Raw genomic sequence first — 13860 nt, forward strand, 5'->3', positions numbered from 1 at the left:
GGCTGTCATCCGCTTCCTTCTCTCTCTCACTTCTTTCTGCATCACAGCTTGCTTTGCAAGGCCTGCTCAATCACACAGGTACTATAAAGCAAAACCTCTATTTTTTCCATTGGCTTAGGCTCCTCCCTTGGGAGGAAGGGGGGAAGCAGAGCTTGCTTTGCCAAGCTCCCTCAATTGCACAGCAGAGCTGCTGAGCCAAGCCTCTCTTCCTTCTATTGGCTGAGGCTCCTCCCCCTCCTGGTCCCCTGGGGAAGGAAGTAAAGAGCCAAAGCTTCCTTTTTCCAGTTCCCTGGACCCCAAGGGAGAGATACAAAGAAAGCACCTTTAAGACCAATGAGTGCTAATGTTTTAAGGTGGTGGTTTTTTACATCTTGAATTGTGTTTGTGTCCTTTATAAAGTTTATATCTCTGTTACCTAATCTTAAATAGGCACACACGTGACCTGGCCTGACAAGGTCTCATCTATGTCAGATCCGGCCCTCGTAACAAATGAGTTCGACACCCCTGGTCTAGGCTGCTGGGGGTGGTAACAGGAGCCTTTGGCTGGGCTTTGGCATCGAGGCCTTGTCAGCCTTTCTCCTTCCCTTGGGCCAGCAAGCAGGTCCGACTGTTCCTGCGTCGTGCCTCTCTCTTAAAGGGAAACAAAAACCGCAAGCTTCCATTGCAGGTAGTGCAGGCCTCACAAGGTTCCACCCTGGTCATGAGCCTCTGAAGAACAGAAATGTGTACTGGGTGCAGAACTGGGCATCCTGAGAATCACAGCCACGTCCAAAAGTAAAACCGAAAGAAACTACTGCTTTTGACGCTGTGTCAAAATCTTAACTGTCCTGCTGGCACCGGAAGGATAAATTATGCAAAATGGGTGCTGACTGGCACAATTTAAACAAGCACCAGCAAGCCTCTGAGTTGGTGTTTCAGCATCAGTTGCTCCGGGGTCTAGGGCAGCAGTCCCCAACCTTTTTGGCACTAAGGACCGGTTTTGTGGAAGACAATTTTTCCATGGACCATGGGTGCGGGGATGGTTTCAGAACGATACAATTGTGCACTTTATTCTGATGTGGTTAAGGATGCAGACTCTTATCTGGGAGAACCGGGTTTGATTCCCCACTCCTCCACTTGCAGCTGCGGGAATGGCCTCGGGTCAGCCGTAGCTCTCACAGAGTTGTCCTTGAAAGGGCAGCTTCTGGGGAGAGCTCTCTCAGCGCCACCTACCTCACAGAGTGTCTGTTGTGGGGGAGGAAGATAAAGGAGACGGTGAGCCACTGAGATTTGGAGCGGAGGGCAGGATATAGATCCAATGTCGTCATCTTATTATCACTACATTGTGACATATAATGATATAATTATACAACTCACGGCCCAGTTGCTAACAGGCCACGGACCGGGACCAGTCCATGGACCAGGGACTGGGAACCCCTGGTCTAGGGGACGGCAGCTTTGCTGATGGGGTGGGGGGTTAGTAAAGGAAGACTGACCATAATGGAACTGACTTGTGTATGGATTTGGCCCCTTTAGAGGCTCGGCAGACACCTTTATCTCAGCTGGGCTGTTGCAGCCGAAGACTCTTCCTCCTGCCTTTCCTCTTTTTCTGGGAAGGGGTTGGCAAAGGGTGCAACGAGGAGGGCTGCGCGGTGCCCGTTTTCTTGGTCCACGCGCCAGCTGGCTCGCCGCTGAGGATGGCGTTGAAGGTCTCCTCCTTGGCCACGGAGAGCTTCTGCCCTCGGAAAGCCCCCTTCCCCAGCCCTTGCACGTCTAATGGCTTGACAGAGCCAGCTCCCTTGGACACCTTCATGCCCTTCTTCTTCCCCTTCCGGCCTTTGCCCTTTCCTTTACGCCGCTTTGGAGCGGAGCCACTCGGCCTGGCTTGGGTACTGGCAGCGGTGGTGGACTCTCGTCTGGGAGCTGCTGATGTAGATGTGGTTGATGGCCGCTGCGTGGCTGGGCCGTCGATTACCTGCCCGCCGTAGTCGTACAGCACCGGCTCTTGGGCCACAGCCACAACCACAGTGCTGTAATTCTTGCACCTGCGAAGGAATGAGGAAGAAAGGGAGAGATGGTAGAAAACGCACCATGGGGGAAGAGAGTCTAGCTTGCATTTTCAAAATGACAAGTGACTAGTCCTCATGTGGTGTCACGGACAGGCCCGCTGCAATCTCCCAAAGCCAAGGGGCAAGCAAAGGTTTCTGGGAGGAGCTGCAGCATCCCTCCCCCGTGACTTGATGGCCAAAGGTGGAATGCGCCGAGAGTGTCAGAGTTAATGATTGCAAAATAGTGGGAAATAACACATTTGCCAGCCAATGGACTAGTGCAGTGTTTCAGTTCCACAGGACATGGGCTTTTGCTGCAGTAGTTTGTTGGTCCTTCTAGCCGAATGCTGTATTTTTCTGTTCCCTGATGTTCCTTCACTGGGCAACTGGAGCCTGCGTACAGAGCTGGCACGCTCTCCCCACTTGCAACTGCTGGAATGGCCTTGGGTCAGCCATAGTTCTGGCAGAGTTGTCCTTGAAAGGGCAGTTTCTATAAGAGCTCTCAGCCCCAGCTGCCTCAAAGGGTGTCTGTTGTGGGGGTAGAAGAGAAAGGAGATTGTGAGCCACTGTAAGACTTGGAGTGGAGAGCAGGATATAAATCCAATATCTTCTTCTCTATCAAAGAGTTTTACTCAGCTGTGAGGAGAGTGAGCCTTTCTGCAGGTGTGAGCAGAACCCTAGTGACTATAAAATGCGTCTCCATGCAAAGTGAAGACACAGAGACGCTTAAGCTCTGATGTAAGAGAGCCAGTTTGGGGTAGTGGTTAAGTGCAGCTCCTCCCAGAAATCTTTGCTTGCCCCTTGGCTTTGGAGATTGCAGTGGGCCCTGTCTGTGACGCCACATGAGGACTAGTCACTTGTCATTCTTTTTAGCCCCCAGCTCACAGAAGGATGGCCCCAGAGCAAACTAATTGATGCAGTAGCTCACAACTTGAATGCCAGTAGCTCAGAAAGTAGAATTTTTGCTCACAAGACTGCGGCTTAGAGGGAACATCGGTCTTTGTGAGAGCCAGTTGTGGTGTAGTAGTTAAGAGCAGCAGACTCTAATCTGGAGAACCGGGTTTCATTCCTCACTCCTCCTCCCCATGCAGCTGGCTGGGTGACCTTGGGTCAGTCATAGTTGTCTCCAAGCTGTTCCGAGCCAGTTTGGTGTAGTGGTTAAGTGCATGGACTCTTACCTGGGAGAACAGGGTTTGATTCCCCACTCCTCCGCTTGCAGCTGCTGAAATGGCCTTGGGTCAGCCATGGCTCTTGTAGGAGTTGTCCTGGAAAGGGCAGCTGCTGCAAGAGCTCTCTCAGCCCCACCCACCTCACAGGGTGTTTGCTGCGTGGGGGGGGGAGTAAAGGAGATCGTGACCACTGTGAGATTCAGAGTATAGGGTGGGATATAAATCTAATACCATCATCATCTTGCTTGCTGCAAATTGGCCTCATCCTGCTTTGACTTACTTCTGATCAAAACCTCGGCTCTTTCTGCCTGCCCCAAGGCCACTTTGATGACCCATTTTTTCCCCAGGCTATTTCATCGGCCCTCCCTGCTGTCGCCATCCCCGCTGGAAGGGCTGGGGTTGGGGAAAACCCACTCACCACACGTAGAGGTAAGGTTCCACGCATTGCTTCTTGTGGACGAACTCAAAGCAGGGCACCTGGATGACGTTGAAGAAGGCCTGGCCCACCACTCGGGAGGCTGTGTCGTTCACCTTCCGCAGGCAGGCCTTTAACCTGGCGGGGGGAGGGACAGAAGAGCTCTTGGTTGACAGTCAGCCTCAGCCTTGCCCCCAGCTGGTCCTTACGGGTTCTTTAGGGGAGAAATCATACCACCTCCAGGTACCTGTCCAAGGTGGCTTGCAAGCAGGGGTGGAATTCTAGCAGGAGCTCCTTTGCCTATTAGGCCACACCCCCTGATGTAGCCAATCCTCCAGGAGCTTACAAAAAAGAGCCTTGTAAGCTCTTGTAGAATTGACTGCATCAGGGAGGTGTGGCCTAATAGGCAAAGGAGCTCCTGCTAGAATTCCACCCCCGCTTGCAAGATATAACAAAGCCTTAAGAGAGATCAATGAAAGCCGAACTTTAAATCCCCAGCCCAGTCCTTGTTAGGCCTCTCGTCTTGGTTCCAAAAGCTCCTTGGCCATGATCCCTCCTTAGCCCAGGGATGTCAAACGTACGGGCTGGGGGCCAAATCAGGTTCCTGGAAGGGTTCCTAAGGCCCGCAAGCAAGTCTGCTTTTTCTCCCTCTCTCTTGCATCCTTCTATGTCACAGCTTGCTTTGCCAGGCTTGCTCAATCGCACAGGAGTTACAGAACAAAGCCTCTATTTTCTCCATTGGCTGAGGCTCCCCCCATGGAGAGGAAGGAGAATTTGCTTTGCCAGGCTCTCTCAATCACATAGCAGAGCTACTGAGCCAAGCCTCTTTTCCTTCTATTGGTTGAGGCTCTGCCCTCTCATCCCCAAGGAAGGGAGGGGAAAAGCCAGAGTTTCCTTTGCCCAGTTTCCTCGATCATAAGGGAGAAATACAAAATATTTAATTGTGTTTGCATGAAGTTTATATCACCACTATTCTGGCATTACATTTTATGACACACATATCCCAGCCCAACAAGGTCTTATTTATGTCAGATCCGGCCCTCATAACAAATGAGTTTGACACCCCTGCCTTAGTCTTTCTCTGCCTAAAGAACATGAGAAGCCATGTTGGATCAGGCCCATCCAGTCCAACACTCTGTGTCACACAGTGGCCAAGAAACCCCAGGTGCCATCAGGAGGTCCATCAGTGGGGCCAGGATACTAGAAGCCCTCTTACTGTGCCACCCCCAAGCACCAAGAATACAGAGCATCACTGCTCCAGACAGTGAATTTGCAGAACTGGCAACCATAAAAGGCTAGTTTGGCCTCAACCATATGGTTTTGCTCAGTGGTAAAATATCTCCAGATAGCCCCATGGCGCAGAGTGGTCAGCTGCACTGCTGCAGTCCAAGCTCTGCTCACGACCTGAGTTCGATCTTGGCAGAAGCTGGGTTCAGGTAGCTAGCTGGCTCAAGGCTAACTCAGCCTTCCATCCTTCCGAGGTCGGTAAAAGGAGTACCCAGCTTGCTGGGGGTATAGATGACTGGGGAAGGCAATGGCAAACTACCCCATAAAAAAGTCTGCTAAGAAAACATCCTGATGTGACATCACCCCATGGGTTGGAAACGACCCAGTGCTTGCACAGAGGACTACCTTGACATTTTTAAAATATTTCCTGTATCTGGCATTACATTTTATGGCACACATGGCCTAGCTCTCTGATCTGGCCTCATAACAAACGACACCTCTGTTCTAAGCTGTGCAGCTGAGCGGACGCTCATTAACCCAGGAAGCCCCGCTCAGCAGCAATCTGGAACCATGCAGGGCTTTGCGATGCCCATAGCTCATTTTAAGATGACAGCAGTTACATTCTACTCAGGATGTGAGGGGGCTTAGAAGGAGCCTGGCCCGCTACTCCTGCTCACCTCTTGTCGCAGTCGCAGTGGCTGATGGTGTGCCAGCGGAAGTTGCGGTACCCAAACTTCAAGGTGAAGGGGTGGATGACATCTTGGCAGTGGTCGTGCTCCCGGCAACACCTGTCTGTCTCCCGGTGCTCCCCTGGAAGGATGGAGAAGGGAGGCAGTGCAAGGAACCCTCTGAGCCGAGTGGGCAACCTACTGGCCGGCCCCTTGTCCTGGGCGAGGCCACCCTCTCTAAGCCAATGATCTTTGAGTTTTCCAGACCTACTGGGCTCCAATCACAAAGCATCACAGTCATGTGACAGGAAGATGGGGAGCCGGAATTATGACTCCACTAGTGTCAGAGGCAGGGGAAAGAATTAGACCTTGGACAGCAGGACTCATCCTGTCTGGAGGAACCAGGCCTCAGATTCAGCAGGAGCTCACAGGAGCACAGCTCCTGAACCTTTGTGAGGATTCTCCCTTTTCCTCCCCACCTACCTTGTCCATTGAATAGGAGATGCAACTGCATAACAATCCCGGGATTAGGAGAGCGGGCAGCCAGCCAGCCACCAGGGACTCTGCCATGCCCCCAGAAGCCCTCATCAACCCCTGGAGAAGCCCATGCCACCCTTTCTCCACTTCTTATGTGGCTTGCTGGCCTTCTGACTGGGTGCAGGCGGCCCAGGAGAGCCCCAGGAGAGCAAGAACTGCTTGGGCTGGCTGAATCTCTAGCCAGTCCAAGCAGGTCTCACTCGCCCAGGGCTTTCCTTTCTTGCATTGGGTTACTTTTGGTGTGGGGTGGCGGTGTATGCTAATGAGCAGGGCCTTTTTTGTAGAAAAAGCCCAGCAGGGACTCATTTTCATATTAGGCCACACCCCCTGACATCACCATTGTTTAGCATAGAGCTTTTTTGTATGAGAAGCCCAGCAGAAGCTCATTTGCATATAAGGCCACGCCCCTGGTGTCGAGCCAGCCAGAACTGTGTTCCTGCTGAAAAACAAGCCCAGCTAATGAGTTATACTAATAAGCTCCACCTATTTTTCTGCAAAACGACCCCTGGGAGGAACAAGCCAATGGTCATGGAGGAATCCTTTCCTTTCACTGACTCTCCTGCCATTCTTCTCAGGGTGTGTGCACAATGATGCAAGAGATGGCACTTTGCTCTTCACGCATGGACGCAAGCAGCAGGCGCTCTCCCAAAAACATGGGCCTGAAGGGGGCTTCTGACCCACAGGCTGAATACTACTGCCCTAAGGCCTGCACGCTCGCCCTTCTTTCCTTCTTTCTCTCAAGCCATCCTGCAATCTCAACTGTGAAGCTAGTGACACCCCAACATACCACCAGCACCCTTCCCAATTAGCTTGGGTTGCCAACCTCCAGGTAGGCCCTGCAGGTCTCCCAGAATTGCAACTGACCTCCGAACTACAGAGATCAGGTGCCCGGAAGGAAATTCTTCCTCTCTCCGGCTTTATAAGCCCACTGAGCCCGCCTCCCTTTGCTCTATCCTCAAATCTCCAGGAATTTTCCCAGTCTGGATTTGGCAGCCTTATTGTTGGCCCTTCCTCAAGGAGCTTGGCACCTCCAGGGGGAGGCATCACCCACAGCTATAGAAAGGAAGGGAAAGGGGCTACTGGGGAAAGCTCTTACTGGAAGACACGTCTGTCTTTAACATGCCGCCGGGCTCTTGTCTTATTCTGACTGAAGGTTTTTTAGCATTCTGCAAGGGGGAAGCTTTCTTGTTGAAGGTGTTCTCTCACCCCGCCCCAAAAATAACCATCGCTAGGTGCTATCATGCCCTGACTTGGACAGCCCTGGTTAGCCTAGTCTTGTCACATTTTGGTTGGCCCTAGTTAATATTTAGGTGGGAGACCACCAAGGAAGTCCAGGGTTGCCAGGCAGAGGCACAAACCACCTCTGAACACCTCTTGCCTTGAGAAACAGGCAGAGTTGCCATTCAGTCATCCGGGACTTAACAGCAAAGGGGAAAAAAAGAGAAGCGCTGTCACATGACAGAACTGATCTCTGCCGTTTGCAAAATGTGTTCAGGTGGGTGGCTCTGTTGGCCTGAAGCAGTAGAACAAGAGTTGGAGTCCAGGGGCACCCAGAAGGCCAACAAAGTTGAATTCTGGGTAGAAGCTTTTGTGTGCAGGCATGCTTCTGATGAGCCAACATGGCTACCCCCCCCTGACCTTATCTGAAGAAGGGCATGAACACGAAAGCTTCTCCCCGGAACAAAATGTTGTTGGTCTTGAAGTTGCCACTGGACTCAAACTCGTGTTCTGCTGCTTCAGACCAAATCGAGTACCCACATCAATCTCTCTGAGCCAGTGCATGCACATGAAGGCTTATACCAGGGGTGGCCAAACTGTGGCTCAGGAGCCACATGTGGCTCTTTCACACATATTGTTTGGCTCTCAAAGGCCCCACTGCCCTGTTGGCTGGCAGCCTGAAGAATGCATTTAAAGTTGCTTTCTTTCTACCTCTACCTCCCCCATCTGTTTCCTTCCTTCCTTCCCCCTCCCTCCCTCTCTTACAGCTCTCAGACATCTGCCATCCATGTCTTGCAGCTCTCAAACATCTGATGTTTATTCTATGTGGCTCTTACATGAAGCAAGTTTGGCCACCTCTGGCTTATACCCAGAACTAAACTTGAAGGTGCCATGGGACTCAGGCATTGCAAAATTTGTGGGAAGGTTTCTTTTCAATGCGTGATGCTTTCAACGTTGCAGCGGGGCCATCCTGAACTCTTCGAAGCTCTTCGACGGCCGTGAACGTCAACGGGCGTAAACGCAGCCAGGATGGCCCTCTGGCGGGGCAGAGAGTGTTTGTTTTCCATGGGAAATGGGGCGCAAGAGACACACCCTCTTGGAGGTCTTGCTCTCTCCAGCCAGCAGAATCCCCCTTCTTCCTCCTGAGCAGCTTTCCTCCTGGCAGGGAGGAAGACATATGCCAGGGGTGGCCAAACTTGCTTAATGCAAGAGCCGCGTAAAAGAAACGTCAGATGCTTAAGAGCCACAAGACATTAATGACAGATGTTTGAGAGCTGTGAGGAAGGAAGGAGGGAAGGGAAGGGCAAGACAAGGCAGGGAAAGGAAGGAAGGAAAGAAAGAAAGAAGGAAAATAGATGGTGGAGGGGGAAGGAGGGAGAGGTGGACAGAAAGCAGCTTTAACATTAAATGCATTCTCCAGGCTGCCAGCTGCCTTGGCTTGGAGAAGTGATTGAAAGAGACAAATGCCTCCTCCAAGCTGGCCAACATGGCGGTGGAGACTTTGAGAGCCACGCGATGTGTGTAAAAGAGCCACATGGGGCTCTCGAGCCACAGTTTGGCCACCCCTGACATATGCCAACTCTCCCCGGCTCCCCGCGCCCCGTCCCTCTCCAAGTCTCCAGGCGCTCCCTCTTCTTACCCAGCTGCTCGTAGCTCTCGGCGATGTTGCCGGCGCCGCACCACAGCGTGCCCGGGTAGGTGAAGCCTCGCTTCGTCCGCCGTCGAGGGGAGCCGCCGCGAGGCTCCGGCGGCCGGCAGGCCGCTTTGACCGCCTCCAAGTCGGGGAAAGCCGCCTCTTGCCGCCGCCGCTCCAGTCCCCTGCAGCGACTCAGAAAGGCGCCCAAGCCCGGCGGCTCGAGGGCAAGGCTGCAGGCGCTCAGGCCGCCCTCTCCGGGCTCCCAAGTGGCGCTGAGGAGCTCCCGCCCGTCGGATGCCTGGAAGAGGAGCCGCCCGTCGCCGTCCAGCGGGCTGCGGAGGGTGCAGAGGGCCGGCCCGCCCCTGGCCAGCCCCAGCCCCAGCCCCAGCCCGGCCGCCACCAGCGCTAGCAAGCGCAGCGCCCCCCCGCGCATCCTCGACGGGCGGAGGCTTTCAGCACCAGGGCGCACAGACAGCGCCCGGCGCCGCCTTTAAGACGCTGCAGCGGTGGCCTGATCCCAGGCGGGAGGAGGGGCCCCAGACTTCCCCTCTCCCTCCCCCACGGCTCAGGGCAGCCCCGCAGGCCCCAGAGGCAGGGCCCACCTCCGTCGAAGATTGACAGGCCTTTCTAATAGGCCAGGAGGGCCATACAGGCAGGGGCGCGCAGGGAGCGGGGCACTTGAGAGAGAGGCGGGGGTCTGGTGCTATCCTGCAGGCTCCCCAGAAGCCAGAGGGGCCTGGGCTCGCACTCCCAAGGAAGGAGCAGGTTGGATATCTTCGACACAGGACCCTTTTTGGGGTAGAAAAAGCCCAGCAGGAACTTATTTGCGTATTAGGCCACACCCCGTGGCAGCATCGTTGTTTCGCACAAGGCTTTTTGGCAAAAAAAAAAAAAAAAGCCCAGCAGGGACTCATTTGCATATAAGGCCACACGCTCCTGACGCCAGGCCGGCCGGAACTGCATTCCTGCACGTTCTTGCTCAAAAAAAAAAAAGGCCCTGCTTCTATAAGTGATTACGGATGGCATCTTATGCAGCACCAATGGGGTTATTGTGACTTTTAAGTGTTTGCCGCTTGTGCGAGTCAAGACTCTAGAGACTCATATTTCATTAACACATATGGCCATTCAGGGCTTTTTTGGCAGAAGCCCAGCAGGAACTTATTTGCATATTATGAGAGCCAGTTTGGTGTAGTGGTTAAGTGTGCGGACTCTTATCTGGGAGAACCGGGTTTGATTCCCCACTCCTCCACTTGCAGCTGCTGGCATGGCCTTGGGTCAGCCGTAGCTCTCATAGGAGTTGTCCTTGAAAGGGCAGCTTCTGTCAGAGCTCTCTCCCACCTCTCAGGGTGTCTGTTGTGGGGGGAGAAGAGATTGTAAACTGCTCTGAGTCTCTGATTCAGGGAGAAGGGCAGGTTATAAATCTGCAATTCTTCTTCTTCTATTAGGCCACACCCTCTGATATCACTACTGTTCCACACGGGGGGGGGGTGTAGAAAAAGCCCAGCTGGAGCTCAGTTGCATATTAGGCCACACCCCTTGACACCAAGCCAGCCAGAACTGCCTTCCTATGCGTTCCTGCTAAAAAAAAAAAAGGCCCTGGGCCTATTGTAAAATATGCGATGAAAAATTTGATACATGTTTGTTATTCCTATGAATTAGCATTGCAGGATTGTGAGGACAATTTTTTCCAGTGTTGATTTTCATGAATTGTGAGACTTTTGCATAGTAATTTGGGCTGTGAGCTTCTTTGCTTCTTTCCCTCAGTCTGTAGCATGTCCTCAGCACCTGATCCCCGCTAGCACCGCTGCCCCCGTGGCTCCTGCCCAGCTCGGAAGGCTCCTCTTAGCCACTGCGGCTCCCTCCGAGGAGGAGAAAGGCTCTTTTGCTTGACAGGCCCTATGAAGCTGTTGTCACCCTCATCCCCTCCCCCACCTCTTGGGGGCAACGGAGTTCAGACCTGGGAGCAGGGCATGGTGTGCAGATGTGAGCGGAAGAGGCGCTTGCCCTGTTCCTAGGAACTCGGACTCTGCCAGCTTTGAGCACTGCTGGGTTCCTAGAATAAGAGGTGCTGCTGTGGGAGCCAGACTGGTGTAGTGGTTAAGTGCACGGACTCTTATCCAGGAGAACCAGGTTTGATTCTGCACTCCTCCACATACACCTGCTGATGTGACCTTGGATCAGCCACAAGAGCCACTTCTGTCAGAGCTCTCTCAGCCCCACCTACCTCACAGGGTGTCTGTTGTGGGGAAGAGAAGGGAAAGATTTGTAAACCTGATTTGTAATCTGAGACTCCTTTTGGTTGTGAAGGGCGGGGTATAAATCCAATCTCCTCCTCCTCTTCTTTTTCTCCCCCCAAACTGGTCTGCAGCTGCAGGCACTGGAGCAGGCTCACTGGTTCTGCTCTCTTTGGGTCTAGAAGGGAGATGTCAGAACCGGTTCTTTTTTTTGAAGACCAAAAAAATGCCCGTTTTAAAAAGAAGCAGCAGCATCTTCTCTCTCACACGCACACTCACCTTAAGTGCAAGGAGTAATGTCACCAATTGCAAAGTCTGGTTTTCAAAAAAATATTCCACTGAGAAGAATTGGGGTGGAGGAGGGCTGTACCTCTTAGCCCCATTCCGGCCTCTCAAGATCCTTTCCTCAGAGCACTGAAGTCCTCTTGCATCTTTGCTGTCCATGTACATGAGGGAAGGGGGTTGTCTCCTCTGTCTTGCCAACCATCTACCCGAGTCTTGTTTCCTCTGTCTGGCTCAGGAAAGTTCTCTCTCAGTGCCAACAAGTATTCCCTCTAAGGCAGGGGTGGCCAACGGTAGCTCTCCAGACGTTTTTTTTTGCCTACAACTCCCATCAGCCCCAGCCAGCATGGCCAATGGCTGGGGCTGATGGGAGTTGTAGGCAAAAAACATCTGGAGAGCTGCCACCCCTGCTCTAAGGTGATGGATTCAAGTGGGCAGCCATGTTGGTCAGAAGCAGTAGAACAAAGTAGGGGTCAAGGGTGCACCTTTAAAACCAACAAAGTTTTATTCAGAATGTAAGCTTTCGTATGCATGCGTATGAAAGCTGACATTCTGAATAAAACTTGGTTGGTCTTAAAGGTGCGCACCGTGACTCCTGCTTTGTTCTTCCCTCTGAGGTGAGTTAACGTGAGCTGGCTCCAGCTCATACACTTTTGCTTTAGCTCAGGAAGGATGGCCCCAGAGCAAACTAAGTTATGCAGTAGCCAAATTGCTCCCTCACAAGTTTAAGGCCAGTAGCTCACCAAGTAGAATTTTTGCTCACGAGATTCCACAATTTAGAGGGCACATTGGTGCCGACAGCGGCTCTCTGTTTGCCAAGTAGATGCCCCCCACTTGTGCCACAGCCCTTCTCTTCAAACAACATAGGACAATGCGGGGAGTCTGGGGCATCTTTCTGTGCAGAAAGGTGCCCCCCCTCCTGTTCCAAGATTTGACATCCCCCCCCCACACACAAAAAAAACAAAAGGGAAGCAGGATTGTGCTTTTCCTAATCTGCTCAGCCGGACTCTCTTAATGCCACTCTGAAGAATGTGCTTTGAGGGGGGGGCTCTTCTGATCCATGGGGCAAGAGAGGGTCACCTCGCTGACCCCAAGTAGCGGGCCTGGCTGGGGGACAAAGAGCTCTGCCCCAGGACTTGAAAGGGACGGGGAAAGAGAGCTCCAAAAGGAGGCCGAGTCCCACAGCCCTTGCCACATCACCCCACCTCGGTTGCCATGCCAACCCACCTCAGCCCACCCCCTTGGAAGGCAGTCATGAATTCAGGCTGAGGGGGCTCGGAGGTAACTCTCGGTCAGGCCCTGCCGCTTGGGCGAACCCTTTCCTCATCAGGCCCTCTCAGCCAGGGGGTGGCTTCCTGCCCGGTCTGAGGCTGTAGCCAGGCTTCCCTCACCCCACAGTGAGCCTGCTCCTTTCCCAGCCTTGGGAGGAGGGGAATTAAAGGAAGAACCGCAGGGAGCACCAAAAAGACTCAACTGGGCTGCTGAGACCTTGCCTCACTGTGCTTCTGAAGGCCTCACTTTCCTTTGTGTCAGTTGATTTATTTGGCCATCCAATGGACTTACGGTGACCCCCCCATAGAGTTTTCAAGGCAAAAGAGGAACGGAGGTGGTTGGCCAGGGCCTGCTTCTGTGTAGCAATCATAAACTTCCTTGGTGGTCTCCAGGGGTTACGGTTGCAAAGTCCCGTGTCCCAAAGTGGGACCATAGAGTTTTCCCTCCCAAATGGCTAGAGCGTCCAGGAAAACCATAGAGTTTTCCCGGAAGTGCCTAGAGCAGCTGCTGCGTACTGTCACCAGTGCAATGACATCACTTCCGGGCGACGTAGGGGGAAGTTCATTGGGCCGGCAGGTTGGGAACCTCCCTGGCAGGGGAACCCCCACCTGGGAACCCCTACCAGCTCAGCATCTACCTTAAAACGCTGCTTGAATTATCATTGTCATAATAAAACCTTGTAATAAAACCTCGCTGCCATCATACTTTTTAAAATTGCTTTCTCCACAGTGGCATGATGATTTCCATCTGTCTGCTTTCTACATTTTGAATATCTTGAATATTAGAAAGTTTCTCAAATCTTAAGAGTTCAGCAAAATTCTCACAGGGGGTTTGAACAAGGGAGCCCGGAAGCATTTGGGGGGAGAGGATAAGAAAGAAAGAGCACTATAAAATGTAGACGTTCCGGAGCTCCTGCCCAAAATGAGGCCTGGTGGTCTCCCATCCAAGTACTAACCAGGGCTAACCCTGGTCAGATCAGGCTAACCTGGGTTATCCAGGTCAGGGCACAGAATATTTGTTCACTTGCCAAAAGTGTTGCAAGCTTAAAAGACTCACTTCCCTGAAATAAGAACTTCCTTAAGACCTCTCTCGAGCCCCTGGCTGCATTCTGAAAGCTGAGGGGCTGTGGGTTATTTAAGGATAAGCAGGATTATCGATTTAAGCATTATGGGCCC

General features: G+C 52.7%; 1 protein-coding gene across 1 annotated transcript; it reads right to left on the reverse strand.

Moving 5' to 3' along the window:
• Positions 1–1457: 1457 nt before the first annotated feature.
• On the reverse strand, positions 1458–9407 carry PROCA1 (protein interacting with cyclin A1). Its single transcript, XM_060259202.1, has 4 exons — positions 8901–9407; positions 5516–5648; positions 3615–3749; positions 1458–2024 (listed from the first exon to the last, which is right to left on the reverse strand). The coding sequence occupies exons 1-4, from the start codon at positions 9328–9330 to the stop codon at positions 1538–1540; spliced, it is 1185 nt and encodes a 394-aa protein (XP_060115185.1). The 5' UTR covers positions 9331–9407; the 3' UTR covers positions 1458–1537.
• Between the last annotated feature and the right edge of the window lie 4453 nt (positions 9408–13860).

This window comes from Heteronotia binoei, chromosome 18 (genome assembly GCF_032191835.1).
Source record: "Heteronotia binoei isolate CCM8104 ecotype False Entrance Well chromosome 18, APGP_CSIRO_Hbin_v1, whole genome shotgun sequence".
Classification (NCBI taxonomy): domain Eukaryota; kingdom Metazoa; phylum Chordata; class Lepidosauria; order Squamata; family Gekkonidae; genus Heteronotia; species Heteronotia binoei.